Below are 19,305 nucleotides of genomic sequence, written 5' to 3' on the forward strand. Positions count from 1 at the left end.
ACTTGGTTCCCAGTGAGATCTCTGAAGCTAACACCCATTGCCCTCATGGGTGGCTCTCCGTCTACCTGTACAATCACAAAGACACACACAACACTGCATCCATCTGGACAAAATTTAAAGATGCGTCTAACTTTCCAAAATAGAAGTCAAACACCAGAAGGGCTGATATCCAGGATCTCTGGCAGCTGAAACACGTTTGCAACACAGTAGGAAGATCACTTTGGCATCCTAAACACTCTAGTGCCACTGTAGGGAACAATCATGCCTCTAATTCATCGCCAACAGTGTAACAGCCAAGCTACTTGTCATCTTCCTCACCCTGGCACATCCCGCAGAGCTGAAAAGCAAGGTCCACAAGCTCCTCGTTTCTATTCTGGTAAGCATTTTACTGCTTCATCAGTTTAGACAGCCTTGACCTTTCAGAGGAAACTCTCTTATTTACCCTCACAATGATACTTTCCTCAATGTGTCTCTCCAACTGTGGAGAACAGTAATGAATCAAAGAGCTACTCCTGGTTACTGCGGCTTGCAGAATGAGGCAGCACAAGCGAAGAGCACAGGCTGCTGCCAGTGCTGAGCCAGGTATGGGAAATAACTGATCAAAATGCCCACTGAAGTCTGCCTGTTGTGGCTGTAAATAGGGTTATAGTCATGCCAAGCACATACTGCTTGGTTAGCTAAGGGAAGATCCACAGCATAAAAGGTTTCCGAGTTGTTTGGCACTGATGAGTTGACGAGAATAATGTCAAATGTATCCTTGTATCAAGCCTCAATTTTAGACACACTGAGCACCAAAAGTACAGCTAAAGTCAGCAAGTGCATCATGTCTTAGCAAAAAAGATCACATGTGGTGAGCCTGTCTTAGAAACAGCACTTCTGAAGGCAAAACTGCCACCTGCAGAAGGCTGTCCACAGTTAACTGCAAGCCGTGTCCTCTCTCTTCTCACCTCTCTTGTCACACATCTCCCTTTGCAGTGTTCTTCCTTCGTTCTTTCCCTCTTAAGAGGAAAGAGCTAATTTATTATTGCTCCTGTAGTTATCAGCCTGTATTTTGTCTAAGTAGATAATGCTTGGTAGATAAAAAGTAACCCTTTCAGCTAATTTGAGGGTGATCTTTTTCAATGGTGTTTTGCATTATGAAAGGATTCCCAATTACTCAAGCAAGTTTTAGTGATACTGACGGTTTAATGATGACCGAAGGAGGCACTTCTCATACTGTCCTTAATGTCATCTAGCTCTTTGTACTATATATGGCTGTGTTAATACTGGTACTTTGCAAAGCTCAAACACGTTGCTAGATTCTCTGCTGCTCGTGCCCCAAGACAAGGTGTGGGTCTCTGCAGGCTGAGATCATGCCTTGCTCCTGCGATCCAAACCAGCGGCTGCAGAGCCTCATCAGCATCATCATGCTGCCTCTCAGCCCTGCAGCTCGCACTGCAGGCAGCATGAGCTCCCCTCTGCCTGGAACACGTTTGAACTGTCTCCATAAAACTGCAGAAACATCTGCATAGCACAGTAATCTCTAAATCAACACAACACTCACCCAGTCCTTTTCATCGAGTTTAGCTGCTTCGTTGTACACTTCAATGGCTGCCTTGTGTTTCCCCAAAAGAAACCTGTGAAAGCATTTCAATTTTTATTTTTTCTTGCTTTGAAACCCTGCTGTGCAACCACTATCGCCTTTGCCAGTGAGAAATGATGCTATTTGCTAGTTCTCCAGAGACCTGCCTGAGAAGCCCTGAGAAGTTTCCAATCATGTCAGCACTGCTCCCTTTCAGGACCAAGGTCATTAATTCTGCACTCCCGTACATTATTGGAGATACAAGGAATGAATCCACAGGCTCTGTCATCTGCCTTTGTCTCAAAGGAAAAGCACAGGTGATCAAAAGCAGACTGGACACTCAGAGACAGAAAGGGGTCTGCAGGGCAAGTTTACACTGCTCAAGGCTGCATCTTTAGCTCTGGACCTGGAAATTGGTGTGCTACTTCTCTCACTTAAAGCACAAACACAAATTAGAAAAAAAAATACAGAAAAAATAATTAAAAAAAAAACACAACAATAGCAGCCAAGCAGATAACAGAGAATGTGCTTTAAAGGGTAGCCCACGCTTCTGGAAAGCATCTCAAGTGTTGATAAGGAGGAAGCATGCTTGCAATTAAGCAGCCAGGGATTCCACTTGATGCCTGGGAGAAAAACAAAACCTGGAAGGTCCTGGGTAGCACATCAAAGTGAAACAATAAAAACACCACTCACAGCGATCGTGCCACCTGCTTGAGGTTGTCAGCACTTCGAGGGTTCAGAATGGAACATGTCTGAAAGAGTTCAAGAGATTCTTGAATTTTCCCCTCCAAGCGAAATATCAAAGCTGCAAGACAACATATACCAGGCAAATTAGTCCATTACCTGCAGGAAAAATGTACCTCTGACAGCAGGGAACTAACAGGGAGTACAGATACATTATAGCAGTACTTGTTTGGTCTTTCCCCTCCTGCAGCAACCTCATGCAGAAGCTGTGTGTGAGGACAGAATGAAAATACACGCAAAGGACTCGTGCTCGTTTGGAAAAAAAATCTGTTGTTAATGGTACAGGCATCTTGAAACCCTGGCCAACTGTTCGTTATGATGCAGTCTGGATTTCTCCCCTCCTCCTACAGGCTGCAATAAGCCCTTGGCCAAGAAATCTCATCTGTCCCCCGGCCCAGTCGTCTGCCAAGGTGACACACAGCCCTTTGAATTTCAACGCCAAGGTTTGGAGGACGTTTGTGAGAGGGCAGAGGGTGGGACAGGCAGAGGAAGACCATTCTTAGAGCCAGCAGTAAGACAACAGCCACCTGAGGCACGTAGCTCTGACAGACAACACACATCCACAATACGTTTCACAGCACACGATCAAACACAACCCAATCGAACACCAGCACATCAAAGGCCAAGAGCCAGGAGTCCAAAGAGGAACTGATGACAAACTCATCAGTGAAGAGAAAACAGAAAATCTTGTCTCTGTTCATGTGATAATCCCAAATTTCAACACTAGAAGGTAGGTAGAATGAAAGCCAACAAATATACTTACATATGAATTTTACTCCTGTTTCCTTCTTTTGTCCCCACTTGTTCACTGTATCTTGTATCAAAAGTAACTGGCTTTAGCAATATTAAGATTTTCAGAGGCCTCATGTGACATACCTTGAACGTAGACAGCATATTCACACCTTCCATGAGACTCCTGGAGCTGCTCTTTGATGACAGCCTGAAACGAGGAAGTGCAAAGACCACAGGGTAAATGTAATTCCCGTCTCGGAGAAGCCCATTTACTGGGTCACCATCACCCCCTTTCTAAACTGCAGCACAACAGTTTTCAAACGAATATAAACCCTTCAAATTTTTTAATAAAGGCAACCTCTACGAAATAAAAATGATTTCTGACCAACCAAATGCCTCCTGCGACCTTGATTTGGAATCTTTTTGCACGTGCTACATATAGCTGTGCTGTATCTGGGTGCACAGCAGAGTGCCCCGAAATACCTTGAATTCAAACATCACGCGACATGTTGGGAGACACGGTGCTTCCTTTCGTGACAGTAACGGTGGTATCACACAGGACACGACAAATACAACATTCACGTAACCAAATTTTGTGCTTGGAAAAGTCAGTATTAAGCCAGAATTCGCAGCTAGTTTTTGCAATATGCTGTATTAAAATACTACAAAAATGGTCAACTTTCAACATTTTAACAAAACTAGTGAAAGAGATTTGGTTTCAGCTACATAAACCACAACTGCACATATAAGACAGGCACTGGATTGCATTTGGGACAACTACAAGAGTGCATGTAAGAGTGCAAATTCATCATTGTTTGTGAAGAGCATGGTGCCAGGAATACCATTGCCGTTCAGTGCCTCTCTGTTCATTCCCATTACCAAAGATAATTAGATATTACCTGGGGAAAACGCCACAAGAAATCTATGAAAGCATCCTCTGCTGATAAGGGTATCTACTCTAGGCCCTTTGTGAAGAAATAAATTGAATTGGAGCAACTGCAGCTGAGTCAGTGAAAGTCAAATGAACAAATGATGAGTACATGGGAAAAGGAAGGAAGAAAACTAAGGAAAATGTAAATTCTTGTTGGATGCACTCCTGCAGCTGACAGCTTGGGGTGCAGGTGCAGCTTGGCTAAATTCCACAGTCACACATGACCTGAAATTATAAAAGTAGCCAAAATGAGTGACTCTGGGCAGGATGCAAACTCTGACTACGAAGCAAATGCCCTGTTTCTGCTCTCTTTGAGGTTCCTCCTTTGCTCTGACGTCGAAGACAAAGAGGGGAAAGAAAGGAAGATTTCTGGGCTAACAATAACCTGGCGCTCATTTGGCACTTCTGTCAAGCGTGTGATCAGTACCACTAACCCCTGCCTCCGAGACGAATAAAAATGAAAGGACCTGAAAACAAGGAGGAAAATTGAACCTCAAACATAGCACATGGAAAGCAGGGTGAAGGCAAGGAGAGTTATTATTGAGAAACCTCACTCACAGAAAGAAAATTAAACAAAGGAAGGAAAAAAAAGAACGAGCGCAGACTGCTCTTTCCCTTGGACATAACGCCCCCTGATCTCCTGACCAGAGACCCTCCACGAGCCTACATTTTAGTCTTTACCAAGTACTTTATCATCGGACATTCAGCTCAGACACAAACAAGCATCTTCTGAACACAGACATGCTACATTGCCCCATCTACATAAAACCAGTCTCAGAGCAAGAGCAGGCAATAGAGAGCTATCTTTTATAGAGATCTGATTAATTCTTTAAGCCCTAAAAATCCCATAGTGAAAGGCCTTGAGCTGAGAAATATGATCTGTAATCCCAGCGTTTCCTCCCAAGTTTATTTAACTTGCTGACAGAATTTAGACATATTGGCAGGAGACCAACCAGCACGAGTGATTTTAATTAATTAAAAGCATCTGGTAATTTTAATAATCCTTCCCTCACACATAACAGAAGATTTCTGTTGTGAAAAACGGTTAGGGGGAAGAGCTAGAGTTGCTGCTGCAAGCAGAACACACAGTTTATGAGCTGCCTATCTGAAGAGCAAGAGCTGAGTGATGACGACTGCTTAGCAGGGCCCGTCCCTGTGCTCCCCCCTCGTCACCCCCCAGATCCACTCTGCCTGCACTGCAATAGCAGGGCTGCTGCTGCCTCTGGCTCCAGGGGATGTTTGCCCTGCGCCTTGCTGGGTAGTGGAATCAAGCAGCCGGAGTTATCAATCTCGCGCTGTAATAAGCAGCAACATTGGTCAGAAGCTTGGCAACGCTGGAATAGATGCAGGAGCAGCACTGTAAGGGTTAAAACCAATTTAATGCTTGGATTTCAGGGAGTCAATGTTAGGAAACATTTTTTCCTTGGGCTTTTACACCGCTGACAAATAGGGGAGCTTTTACAGTTGCGCTAGAGAGGAGGCATCTCAAGGCACTGAGCAGCAGGGAGGGTACAACAAGATCAGGCCAAAATTAATAGCATCACAGGTCATTTGTTTATTAGCTGAGTCTTAAAAGAAAATTGATGGATTTAACAAATGCCAAAATTATACTGAAATCAGTGAGTTTAAAGCCATTTCAGTCATCAGGGATAACGATGCCACCTTTCATTTTTGACGGCATTGGCCCTGAATAGCATGTCTGGGGCTGCCTATGCTCACTGCGTGTAAAGGCAGGCACCTGGGGCATCCTGTGTAGACCTGTAACCCCATCGGGCACCAGCAGAGAGAGCCAGAGGCTACCGGAGGGCAGTTCAGCCCACCTAGAATCTGCATTGCCTTCTGGACACGGCTATGGTTCAGAGACTGCAGAAGGATCCTGGCATGCTGATGTTCTTATCTTCTTTGGGACAAATCCAGGCCTCTGAGCACACATTCATCACATCTGGGAGGAAGGATGGAAGATTATTTAACCAGCTACTGTCCGGTGCCAAACTCTCCCAATGTTACCACAAAAACACGGTTTTGTGAGCCAGGAGGAAGGAGCTGACAGCTACAGCAAAACTGGTCTGCCACAGGAAATGATATTAGCTGTCTTCTCTACATTTTTCCCCATATTTTACTTCCTTCAGTGACCGAAGACAACTTGGAGAAGTCAGTGCTCCCTTCAGACCATCCACACGGCTACTTTCTGCTTTCCTGAGCTGTACATCTCTGCACTCCACGAGTCTACATCCCATCAGGGAACCGGCAAACGTACAAAACAGGAAACCAACGAAATGCAGTCAGATCAACAGAAAAGGGAAGCAATTTTCTATTTAGATTACTAGTCCAGCCTCTGCTTAGATCTATTTAAACCAAGATCTGAGAGGAAATCACTCTGCTCATGATAGAGCCCTCCAGCTCCATTAATTAAGAGCTAAATGAATTTCCTCTGGCCTACCACTTTCTTAAGCACCCCCAGGAGTTCTCCAACAGAGAGAGACAAGTCCTGGCCGATCCTGATGTTTCAGGAGGAAAAAAATATTTTCAGATCTTCTTTGCACATTACAAAAACAGAAAGGCAACTCTTACACCCCTCCTCCTGCCACTGGCCCCGTCATCTTCAGTATGTCAGGAAAACACGCTCGTTAATAAACTTGTCATTTTCTTAGTCCACTTACTGTTAAATCTCAAATCAAACAACCACTTCCGTGATACCCCCCAAACTCAGGAGAAATAAAAGGGTGCAGCGTATCACATGCAAAATGAAAGAATTTCATTCAAGGATAGCCAAGATGTAGTTTTAGACTTGGTAGAAATGTATTACTTGATTGAAGTGCTTTTCATAGCAGCTCTGTAGGACCCTTGAGAGACCTGCACTACGGAACTGCATTATAATCAGTGTGGAAGACCGTGGGTATCACCTGGAACAAGAGAAGCTTGCAATCCTTTCGTTTTCACCACTTCCAAACATATGGTGAGTTTATGGAGCACTCTAGAGAACTGCACGTAGGAATCCTGATTGTAGGTGAGGATTTAATAAAATTAAAGCTGTTTTGATCCTTGTCTTAGTTCTACTTTCTTTTGGTCCCCTGATTCCAAGAGAAGTCAGGAAGGAGGGTAGCTAGGGCTCAGCCTTACCTCAAAGTCAGGATATTATGTTGGTGATGTACTGGTTTATGGGGAAAGGAGGGGTCCTAACGACTCTGTGGCACAGCAGGTGATCTGGCAAACCTGGAAGGCCATAGCTCTGCACCTCCCCTGTCCACGGCCCAGCTAGGCCAGGCATGAAAACTATCATTTGACAATAGCAGTAAAGTACTTCCTCATGCAAAGTCTTGGCAGCAGCTCTTACCTTACACTCGTCGTAGTCTCTGCGAACATAGAGCAGATAGATGTACCAGTTTCTCCTCTCTAGGACGGGTAACTCTGGCACTGCATGTAAAATACAAAATGAGATTGATCAGCAGGGAACCTGGGCAAAGCACGAGAGGGATTCTGAACTGCCTGGTCTGCAAGCACAACACAACTAATATGAGAACAGCAATTGCACCCGTCGGTGCAATTAAACTTCTGACTTGAAACCTGGAGCCTGGACATACGACCCATGTCCAGTCTCATTTTATTTCTCAAACTGATGTGTAAAATGCTTTGTTTGAGACAGAGACACTAAATGAGGTCTCTTAGCAGAAAACAGAAAGGTACCACCTCAAAAGGCTTGAGGCATCTGCTCCTTCTGGCACAGCTACAGGAGCAAGCAGCACCAAGCAGCAACACGTTGGCTACACACACATTTTAATTTAGCACTAACGCTGGTCTGATGGGATTGGTTTTTCCAAATACGCAAGAAGCAGCTTGGGGAAATGAGTTAGATTCACATTTTGGAAGTAGGGCAGAAGAATCAAACTTCTTTAAAATAAATTTCTGGGAGTGAATGAGAAGGAAATAGGCACCACACACAAAAGGAGACTTTGGAGATGTTGCCATTCTCAAGGTGTGAATAATTTAGAGAGGTCGGGCTTGGTTCTTTGAAACTGTGAAGGGAGTATGAAACATCACAGGTCTGAGCTACTATGAAGCTCCTGGCAGAAAAACCTATTTGATGCAGTGGAAGGGAAAGGCTTGTGCTCCGGTGTTTCACTTCTATGGAGCTTGCAGCAGTAATTATGGCAAATCACGAAATGGATGTTGCTTAGTGATATTCGTGTTGGGTTTAAAAGTTTAACACACTGCTGTGCATTTCATTAAGGCTCGAAATGTATTGCTTGGTACTCGTTTCTGCAGCTCAGATGCTGGTAGCTGAGAGGTAACCATAGCAACTGGCAAAAAGCTGTATGTTTGCAAGTCAATATTGTGACAGAAGCGTGGAAGGCAAAGATTGTCGCAGGGGCCGAGGCCGCAGGGATGGCCCACGGTCCCCACCGGCAGCCTGCGGCACGGGGCAGGGTCAGATGGAAAGCTGATGTGACCAACTTAGGGCAACGCAGGGATCAGGGATCCAAAAGCTCGCATCAAATGCTGCTCCCTCTCAGACCTTTGTAAGAACGGCATTTGCACACGCACACTCCCAGATCAGTTTAATCGATTTCCAATAGCTTTATGTTTTCCATTTGTTCTTCCTCGTGGTTTCCCAGCAAGTAAGGATTTAAAAGTGGCTACAAAATGATTTTTTAAAAAGCACTATTTCATAAAGAGCCTAGAGGGCTGCTCTTCTGGACTGCATCGGGTGGTTACCTAATTCATTGGCAGGCTTGTAATGACTTCCTTGTGTAAGTTATTGCAGATGCCAGGCTCTGACAGAACTTTCTTTTCCTAGAAATACAGCACTTAGGGGTACTGGAAGTGAATTGCAGAAAGCAGCCAGACTTGTGTGCTGCCCCTGCGTGGCATCTCCTCTTGCCACTACCCAACACAAAATACTGAACCAGATGGAACATAGGTCTGACCTCCTATGTACTTCAGGTACTCCTTACCTTCTTTTGTAATCGTGGATTTAAAGGTAGGCATTGCAAACTCTATTTAACCATCAACATTCCAATTCCAGTCAGAACTAAAGTATACTTTGCCAATTTGTGCCAGTAATACAGCCTAAAATTACAAAATCCTGTATCATTACAAACAATGGAAACTGTTTTAAATAGGAAACAATCAGAAGGGCCTCCAGACAAATCCCACCTGGTCTCCAGCCTGATGCCAGGAGTACTGCAAGCCTTACCGAGAGGTCGAAAAGAAATAGAGAGCACCATTAAACCTTAAAACATACAGAAAATCGAGCTGGCTGGGGTGTGTTCCAGCTGAGGTGGGAAAAAACAAATGACGTCAGACCCTACATGAATGTTTTGGGATAAGGATGGCACATCGGCGAGCGGATGGTAGATGGGTTATTGAATTCCTAAGGAAAGGGCTTTTTCACAGTTGTGGGACCAGAAGGACATTACAGTGCTGCCTACACGACCGCAATGCCTGCTGAGAGCAGTGCTGGGAAGGAAGAAAGAGGCAACATTCACCCAAGCCAGCAACACAAACGCTAAATGTCACTGCACTGAGCTGGGTATCGAGCTACAATTGATCCTGCGCATGCACTTCCTAGCGTTGAAAAAAGCATCAGAGACTGAAGAGAACAATGCCACCTGGAAATGAACACAGATTTTATAATGGATTTGAGCGTGAGCTTGATCAATTTACCATAATCTATCTCAAACATCTGCAGCATAGACAGGCACGAGCCACGGCAGTGTTTTCTTTCCTTGTAATCTCCTCTGCCATTGTCCTGCTGCTGAGAAACAAGCAGGAATGGAAAGAAAATGACAAAATGGACACTAACATCTCACAAACACCACCTGCCTTATGGGTCTGAGACTGCAAAACCCAGAAGAGTTACCTAAAAGAGCTGGGCTGGAAATAAAACTGAGAGGAAACAAAAAGGCCATGAGACACACAAGCGAATGGCATTCACATCTGCAGAGATAAAACGGTTTTGCTTCCCCCCGGCAATGCGCTGAGCTATCTCCTCAGATAACCATGTGGAACTGGGAAAACACATGGAGTTTTTGCTCTCCTAAAACACATTTGGAAATAGCAACAAACCTGACTGAGATGACATCAGCATCCTTTTTCCTTTTTCCCTAAGACAAATAAATTGAAAAAAGAGAAATAAATTCTGATGTCTTTCGAAAAAGATGTCTGGATTAATTCGTAGATATAAGTGATCTGAACACAAAAGAAACACAAAGATTCATAGAAGAATGTTGATAGACTCCCTGAGTCTACTCCAGAAAGAAAACATCAATGGTTTGACCCTTTCTATGAAGAACTCCAAGACAAACATTATGTACCAAACCTGGTGTGGAAGCCGCAGAGGACAGAGAAGAGAGGAAAGACAAAGAAACTGCGAGGAAATTGATAAATCATTAGACAAGAACTTGTCTAATCCACCCGAAAAGGGCTATGGGAAGCAAAGGACTGTTAACTAGGCTGTATGTTACCCACAGAGTACCTACGAACACAAAAATGGGTGAGGCGTGCCGTGCCGCACAGCACTTGCTGCATCGGCCTCGACAGCAGCACGTGGCTGGATCTGGCCACGGGGCTGCTGCGAGGGGCACAAAGAAAGGAAAGAAGCGCCGGCACCACGCTGCAGACTCCTCAAGGGCAGGGATGATGGGGAACAGTGGAGATTTCATGTGGCACAGAGCGGTTTGCAATCTCACTCTAATTAGAGGTCGCAACCAGTCGCCCAGGAGGTTTCTGCACAGGGAAAAGCTACCGAATTTGGCCTCGCCGGGAGGAGCTGAGCACATTCATCACGTCCCTCAGGCTGCCTGCAATCCAATTTTCCACCTTTTTCAATACACGGACCTTCAGACGTCCCTCGTATGTAACTGCTGCAGAGCACAGGAAAACACGCTTTTCTTTGCCACCTTTCACACAGCCCTCACCTACAATCCAGTCCCTGCGGGGATGCAGGGACCACAGGTTAGAAAAGCAGTGCTTCTGACCATTCTAGCAGTGAAAACAGACGTATTTTCTGTAAATCATGCTGATCAAGGGCCAGTGAAAGAAAACACAATTATCCCCAAACTGTATTTACAGTGAAAAGTGTTTATAGCTTGTGTAATTATCTTTTCGCCTCTCTTTTCTGAGAGTACAAAAGTCTAGTCTCATTAAGTACCTGTGACAGGGTGCCAGGCACCAAATATATGATTAAATACCTCAGTCAAGAGACAGGCCGGTTGCTCTGCAGTGTTTTGATTGAATTCAAAAGGGAATCCATCTGATCCCCCTCTTTCTCTGTGGCCAGTGATTGATGGCACAACTTGCTCCCAGCAACGTGATTTTTCTTTCTGACAATGCGCCTTTACAGAAGTCACTGGAGTGGAAAACCCAACAGAATCGGAGGAAGATCATCAGGTTTGTGTCTGTGCTGCACTATCATCACTCTTCACTCCATTCATCCTGTTATAGATTTTCTCAAAGGACTGGAAAAAATAAAATCAGAATTGTCCCCTTTTGTGGAAACCTCCCTAGGAAATTACTTTGTGCTTGTGTCTTCATATTGGGTAATTACAGCCTAGATACCAACTATCAAACAGCGGTTTTCAGATTTAATAAAAGCCTATTGAAATTGCTGTAGTGTAAAAAGGGTGTGGGGGGGAAGCACAAACAACCAAATTTCAGGGGGAAGCGATTGCTAAAGCACTAGCTGTCCTCTCGAAGAAGGTACCCAGAGACTACTTGTGCTGCAGGCACAGCCAGACAAAGCCGACTTCACCGTAACCGCACAGGCGCAGCCACCAGCCAGCCCGTCACCAGTCCTAGTTACATCCCACTTAAAAACTGGATGCTGTAAAACAAAACCCTGCAGTCTTGAGAAAGCACACCAGCACACAGGTATTTTCAAGATTAATGAACAAGGATGGAATGACTCAAGTCTCTCACTACCGTGGTGTTTTGCTATTAGCAGAGCTGCACCAAAGAAAATATTTGGGACAGTGCATCTTGCTCAAAAAGAAAAAGAGGGGAGCTTTGCTGCAGCAAAGACACAAGGCCATTATCTTGTGCCATTGGAGAGGGCACGGCTCTCTCGAAGACACAAAAGCCGGATTGATCTTTTTGATTTGGGATTCATTTCCCAGTTGCAAGTACTTCTGGTCATCAGCTTAGCATCAAACTCACGGCGGCATAACAACATTTCACCTGCGGCTGGAGGAGGCTCTTCAAACCTGAGATGCAACGCGTGGTTAAGTCTTTCAATGCCAACATCCACCGCATCCTGTGATTCCCAACTCAGTCTCCTCAAGACATTTGCTGGCATTATTGCCAGGGATGTGATCGTTCCCACCTGCAGAGTTTGGGGAAGGTTTGCTGCTGGGCATGGCTGCAGTTACGGCCCGAAATGAAGCTCGGTGTTTCCACAACCGTGTTTAATTAGACACCGATAGGAAGGGAAAGGCGAGGATGAAACCAGCTGTGCAGTTCTCCTTCTTGCCTGGAGCTTCACAAGCTCCCAACGTGGGGAAATAAGGTAAAGCTGATGAAATAGAGGTAATGAGCATCTTCTGAATAAAAATAATACTAAAATAATAAGGAACAAACTCAAATGGCTGCTATAGAACAATGTACCAGGGAACCTTGTTTTCCAAAATAAGGTACAAATTATGGATAGAAAGCATTTTAAGCTCTCAAGCTTTTTAAATTTAAAAACAATAGACTGCTTTGACAGCAGTGAAGCATCCTACAAATCCCTAGCTAGGCTGGTGCACAGACACAAGAACAAGAAATCCTCTTCCTTACTCAGACACCCAAAGGCTTTTGTTGAAATTGTGGCAATATAAACACATTATAGCTTGGGAAGAAAACTAGTACAGGAACATCATCCTGCCTACGCCCAGATCCAGCTCTGGAGTTTGAAAAGAGTATAAATGGAGACAAAATGTATTCAAAATTCGGTACTGATAAAAAATAGCTCAAAAAATCACCACCCAGGGGAGGTTGTTTATGCTACACTGCACTCATTGCATGTGTATATATGCATACATACATGTGTGAGAATACAGGTGTTCGTGTACACAAAAATACCTGTAAAATGCAGAAACGTTTATAAGTGTAAAATACCTGTAAACAACAGAAAAAAGAGAGGATTTTGCAACCGTCTCCTCGCATGGCTGCAGCCATTCCCTCTGTTTAATTCCCTTCTCTGTTTTCCTTTTTGCAAATTGCTGCTGGAACACCTTTAAATCAAACGATAAACCCGTATGGTTCCTCCTTATTTACAGTCAGCTGGGGTTAGTAAAACTCATCATGTACTATCCTGATGCTGGAAAGAAAGCCATAATTCATAACTGTGATCTTACTATCACTTATTAATAGCTTCACGAGACACAGAGAGAACTGGAAGAAGGCTGAAAAACAAGAGCAGGTTTAAACAAAAAGGCAACATTTCTGACTCTACACCTCCCCCTGCAGGAAAATTAGCCAAAGTTATATAAAGAGATGAAAATTGTATCTCAAAGTTGATTTACACACTAGGAAAAAAAGGTGGGGGCAATTTTTGTTGCTAGTTTACATTGCATAAATCTTGAAGAGCAGCCAGCTCAGACTTCAAAGTCAGTGGTTTTCCTGAGTTAAGACATTTAAGGTCTGAGTTCCTCCAAATGAAATGTTTTTATTTGCAAAACAAATACCTGCACAAATTATTCAATATAAATGCCTCCACAGCATGAGCTGCTCAAGTTTAACCTTCAAAAGGTGAAGTGAGAAGGATACAGAAGTAAAGGAACCAATGCTTGCGACCACCCCAGACCTCCCAGCGGCACAATCAGTTTGCTTACTGGGAAACCTCCACTACCAGCACGAGGCTGGCGAGATACTGCTCTGCAATCCTGACTCCTTTCGACAAGAGGTGGGGAATTATATTTCCCTAAGCACGAATACATCACCCTGAGCACTGCGACACGAAGCATTTGATTCAGACCTAAAAGAGCGAGCAGCCTTGGGTTGAAGCTTAGTAACGCACACATACCTTCAAAAGCAAACTAAAAAAGTAGACTCTCGTTTATTGGCCTCAAAAAAGACACCAACCATCTGTTTCCTCTGCACAAGCCAATTTTGAGCATTGATGCTGTCTGCTGAGCAGCAGCACGCATGCTGAACAGAAGAAAAACAAGTCTGAAACAACTTTTGCCATGTTTGCTTTTAAACACAAGCTAATCTAGAAAAAAAACAGGCTGATTCGACAACAGCTCTCAACTCTACGCTGGAGATATTCAAGGATTCAAGCCCCTGGCAGAGCCCCCCCGCTGTTATCTTCCCCATTTCAATGCTTTCACCCTGCTTGATGCCCTGAGCTCGATACCCTGGTAGGCAATGGGGAGAGGGAGCTCCCTTTGGGTGTTTGTTTGCCAGAGTATGCCACCCCAGAATAAAACTGCACAGGAGGTCTGAGGGATGGAAGATATTTTCCCCCACAAAAGAAGTAATGCTGGCTGCAGACGTTCCCAAAATAACCCTCCTAACCAGCTTCTCATTAATTCCAGTACCAGGAGCGCGGTAGCGATCAGTGCTTTCAGGATTTCCAAACTAATCCTTCTTTTGGCTTAAATACTTATGCTTAGGCTTTTTCTGTCTACGGTGTGAGGTGTTTTGCATAGAAACTGAAACCAAAATTGTTATAAGGCCTTTGTAAGAAAAAGCTTTCCCATTTAAAAGCAAAACAAAATTAAGGCAGGAATAGCACGGCAATTCAGTCCCGACAGCCTCTGAAACTTCCCACTCAACCAAGAGTAATAGCTAAAACCTACCCTCGTTTCATCCCTTGCAAAAGAAGGATATTTTAGAGTTGGTCTTGCAAATGGTCCAGCGCTTCCTGCTACCAGACCCTGTTTCTGAATGCCGCAGTTTTTCCTGACGTGCTGCCTCAGGATGAAGTTTTCCACACCAGACATCTGTCCCAGAACGAAGATTTGCTCTTCCCTACTGCATGGGTGTCATGTCTTCGGTTACATGAGCACATCTACAGCACTGGTATTTTCACCAGGTGCCCTGCCTCATCCTAATTAGGATGAACAAAAAAATAAATCAAGGTTGGGTGTTGAATGAAATTACTGCAAAATATGAACGATACAGTGACTAAATTGCAGGACTTCTGTTACACAGCTTAAACCTTATGGGGCAAAGGGGACAGAACCCGGAAGAAACTAAGAGTCTCTTTGTTAAGACACTGAGATGCTGCATATGAGACATGAAACCTCACTCTGATGCTGGATAAATCACCTACCAGAGCTTCCCCAAGGCAGCCACCACGTGCCCATCCCTCATTTTTGGCTGCCCATGAGACCTGGTACCTCCCAGCACTGACTCCAGCAAGCACGATGCACAGCAGCGATGCTTGTCTACCACAGTGTTAGCGTACACACAGTTTGTAACTCTGACAAAGCAAGCCCTCGAGCATCAGGGAACCCCGCATCAGTACCTACTTTTGACTATGACCTTGCAGCACCAGGGAATTTGTCTGTGCTGGGATAAACAAGACATCTGGCTATACCCTAAATAAGGGAGATATTTTTGACTTAACACTCCCACTGAGCTGTTCCCTTTTTGGTGAGTGCCCTCATCCCTGTGCAATGGGTGATGTTGGAGAGCTGGGCAAAAGCCAGTGTGTAATTTTGTCACGAAAGACTCAGGGGCTTGGATTAATGTTGCACAGGCAAGGTTAATTGTGACATTCTTGAGTGGGATGCACCTCCCTTAACTTAGGCATCAGAAAATCAAGACAGCTGAGTTATTTGCCTTGGGCTGTCTTTGCAGTAGAGCAGAGGAATACGCATCCTCGGGGAGAGATTCATCTCACCCTGAGATAGGTGGCTGGGAGAGATCAGAAGGGTGGCATTGGATGGGGCTTTCCACTTACTAAACACGAGCACAGGTGATCTGCTCTGATCTGGAGCTGGATATCAGAGCCATCTAAGTTAAGAAAGATTAATCCCGCCCTTCCTAAATTTGTTTGTTGCTATTTTAGTATATATTTTATTAATTTCACAGCAGCAGATGCCACTTCATTTGTAAGCAGTACACCAGACAAACTAAACTGAATACTTTAAAATACAAAAGAAACTGCCAGCACCGAGAACTTTTAAAGGAAGATCAAAAAAATAAATTCACCAACTTAAATGTCATCCTAGAGTAGTATGTTGCAATCGTACAGCTAGATCCCCTAAAGCGGGGCTCCTGCACCCCATGTATATAGGGTTAGACATTTCTTAGTTATCAAATCAGCAAAAGGCACTCACATTATACTTGCTTGCTACAAGAGTTAGCACTTTTCTGGCACTTTTCATTGTCTAATTAAGTTTGCAATAGGTTTAAGAAGCAGATATGAATTTTTATTTTTACAGGGGGGAAATGAAATTAGGCTGACAGCTGCCAAAAGATGTAAAACCAGAACTGAAACCATAAAACGTCTGATTTAAAAGTCTGCACTAAAATTTTACGGTGACACCAGCCTTGACATAACAACACACCTACCACACTCGATCTAAAACGAGTCCCCGTGTTATCACAGATATTAATGTACACACACAAGAGGGCAGAGCTGTACTAGCACATTCAAACTTAAATGTTTCCAGTTCTTTATGGTGCGGGGTTGTTGCTTTGAGGCGAAGAGGATGAAGCGTATTACACAATTTAATTAACCCAAAATGGTAACTCACCTTTTTTAACAGCACTCTACAGAACTAAAAACATCTGCATCAGATCCTGCACAAAACACGTGTGGCAGTGCTACCCACGTATCAGAGATGAAAATACTATCTTTTCATAGAAAACAATCACCAACCAATCTGTATTATTTAGAAATCATTTTCTTTCAGCAAGTTTTTAGGTTCAAATGGGCTACAAAACCTGGCATGCACATGGCCAAATGGAACCAAACTTGTATGTCCAGAAACCAGGAACCACATTTGTGTCATTGAGTAGCATTTCTACTAACATATTTTCTTTTTGACACACTTAAAAGTACTAATTAATTTAACTCAAGGGCGTCGTTTTTTATCTGGATTTCTCAGGCAGCTTCACTCTTACAAGTTCAAAGGCAGCTTTGAAGCTGGCTCAAAGAATGGATTTATATTGATTTATCAGGAATTCAGAAATGACCGGATCTGCAGCGCATAGAACCAACTCACCAGGGCACTATAAAGTTCCTGCTCCTCAGAGCGCTCGAGCCATTAAAATACTTGCAGGAGCAGGAGGGATGCCCATCGGTTCATCTGCATGAGCCGCCTAGAGAGAAAGCGAGATGCATTTGGAGGACACAGCATAAAAGACGCCTATCTTTTTCTGTATAAGCTGGAAGTTATTTATAACGCAACAGTCACATTTTGAGATCGTCACCAGCACTTCCTAACTACAGTCAGTACCAGATAAAGTGAGTTTACTGCCCATCAAATTGGCACCAGCAACTGTTTTTTTATTAGAGCCCAATGACGACATCCTTGTCTTCAAGAATGAGGACCTACGTGAAAAGGACAGCACGATCAGTATTTGAGCTAAATATTGACAGGGACAAGAATAGCTAGACAAGAATAATACCCAGCACTTGAGAATGTTTCAAAATTCAATTAAGCAAAAGAAACTACTCCGGTAAGATGCAAAATACTGGGGCTTTGTCATCTATCCAAAACCCAGGTTTCTGTGTGGTAAAAGAGTTTTGAGAAGCTTTGAGCCACAAAGAAGAACACCCTCCTTACCGCAGAGTTTAAGAACAGGACAAAGCCACTGCTTTAAAACATCTGCTCACATTATATGCTTCCCCACTTCTGTTATCTAGTTTGGCTCTAATAGCCAAGTCTACACCAAACTTCGCTATTACGTACAAAGCGACACTGAGCACTTGTGTGTTTACCACTGCTAAACCTGTCTCATTGACTGTTTGGGTCAGTGCCTTACTTTGTCCCTGGAAAGGAGAGTGCTATAAAACCCGAGGGAACTTTGTTTCCTCCCCTTTGGTGGCCCACATTGGCCTTACAAGCCATTTTGGCTAGTTCAGCTGTAATTATACCAGACAGAAGTGGAAACCACATTAAAAAAAAAGAAATCAGATGAAGACTCACAAGCCTTGAAGCAGCCAGAAAACAGCCAGACACCTGGCTGATGTTACAGAAGTGCTCTGATGTGAAGCGATGAGTGTGTTAAATGACCCTGCGGGCAGAGCTGAACAGGGAACACAAAATTTCTCCCTTCTGGTAGCTCATACATCTTGCCTGCACCCTTCAGTACTATCTTTAGCAGCACTCAAACAGGTCAAGTAGTACTCTGCAGTATATTACTTTTATATAATATTTTTCACTTAATGTCTCCAAATGTTTTGTTAACTGAAAACCTGCAGCATCCAAACGCTGTCACTGAATGTTAGACCAATCTTCTCTTTGATAAATGTTAAAAAACAAAGTTGAAGCACTTTGCCAAAGGTCACAGCTAATCCAAAGCAGAATTCCTTTGCTATAAACATTAGAAAAATCATACCTACAATGGATCCAAAAAATATCCTAATGCCCCGGACTGGGGAGGACACTTAATCCTTGCTAATTCTTTTGCAATTCTCAAGTGGGAGATTTTCTCTTTGAATATTATCAACCTGCCCTGTCCTTGGGTACATGTAGCGGGGTTGGTAACAATTCAGAATCGCCTTCTTCACAGTCTTAAGGGCTTCTGGCCCACATTTTTCCAGCAACTCAAGTGTACTCCACTTTACTTTGCTAGTGTATTTAATATGTTAGGTTTTTTTTAGGATTCTATCCTGTTATTAAAAATCCATCACTGTATCTCAGCAAAAGCTGGGGTCTAATATTTGTGTAGAAATCCAAATGCAAATCCATTAACCTCTGAACTGTTACTAGACTAACACGAGAGCCCACAACTTGCTTTCTAAATAATATTTTTCATGACAAAGGGAAATAAATTCAAGTTCCATAAAAGCTCTATTCCCAGCTTGTATTGTTGACTTTCTCTGCTGCGGCACTATCAGTTACCATAAAATGACTTGACTGGCCTGCGTGGCAAAAAGAGTGGAGAGCTGGGAGACAGTCGAGTTCAAAAACCAGTACAGCATTTTGGGAAATATCTGATTAATTTAAAATGCAGCAGGGAGATTAAAACCCCATCTCAGCAGGCAGATATTAACTCTACATTGCTTCAAGGAACAGAGCTTCCTTTATTCCACCACCAATTGCTTGGGAAGAAAATATCAACACAGGGAGAGTTATGGATCTTGATGTAGCAACAAAGGGAATTGATTTTCAGTGCAGCTCTCCCCACAGGGGGTAAAGGACAAAATAATGAACGGTTTTAGCTACTAACGTGTCAG

At 43.7% G+C, this 19,305-nt stretch overlaps 1 protein-coding gene and 1 long non-coding RNA gene across 8 annotated transcripts in view; one reads left to right on the top strand and one right to left on the bottom strand.

The window, feature by feature from the left end:
- Nucleotides 1-19,305, bottom strand: part of BBS4 (Bardet-Biedl syndrome 4) — a 46,518-nt gene that overhangs the window by 21,570 nt on the left and 5,643 nt on the right. For 2 of the 6 annotated variants that reach the window (XM_040570227.1, XM_040570230.1), the window contains 4 exons: nucleotides 7,303-7,382; nucleotides 3,182-3,245; nucleotides 2,255-2,313; nucleotides 1,544-1,616 (listed from right to left, as the gene is read on the bottom strand). In XM_040570227.1, coding sequence (XP_040426161.1) covers nucleotides 1,544-1,616; nucleotides 2,255-2,313; nucleotides 3,182-3,245; nucleotides 7,303-7,331 — 225 coding nt within the window. In that variant the 5' untranslated portion in view covers nucleotides 7,332-7,382. Of the gene's footprint in view, nucleotides 1-1,543; nucleotides 1,617-2,254; nucleotides 2,367-3,068; nucleotides 3,110-3,181; nucleotides 3,246-7,302; nucleotides 7,383-14,746; nucleotides 14,766-17,125; nucleotides 17,223-19,305 lie in introns of those variants that run through there. The other 4 variants (XM_040570229.1, XM_040570228.1, XM_040570226.1 and 1 more) reach the window with 4 other exon arrangements.
- On the top strand, nucleotides 8,264-10,624 carry LOC121076142. 2 transcript variants are annotated; one of them, XR_005823349.1, is made up of 3 exons: nucleotides 8,264-8,485; nucleotides 8,764-8,909; nucleotides 9,089-10,624. It is a non-coding gene; the product is annotated as an uncharacterized LOC121076142 (long non-coding RNA). The 2 variants fall into 2 exon arrangements; XR_005823348.1 differs by having other exon boundaries at nucleotides 8,293-8,485; nucleotides 9,363-10,624.

This window comes from Cygnus olor, chromosome 11 (genome assembly GCF_009769625.2).
Source record: "Cygnus olor isolate bCygOlo1 chromosome 11, bCygOlo1.pri.v2, whole genome shotgun sequence".
Taxonomy (NCBI): Eukaryota; Metazoa; Chordata; class Aves; order Anseriformes; family Anatidae; genus Cygnus; species Cygnus olor.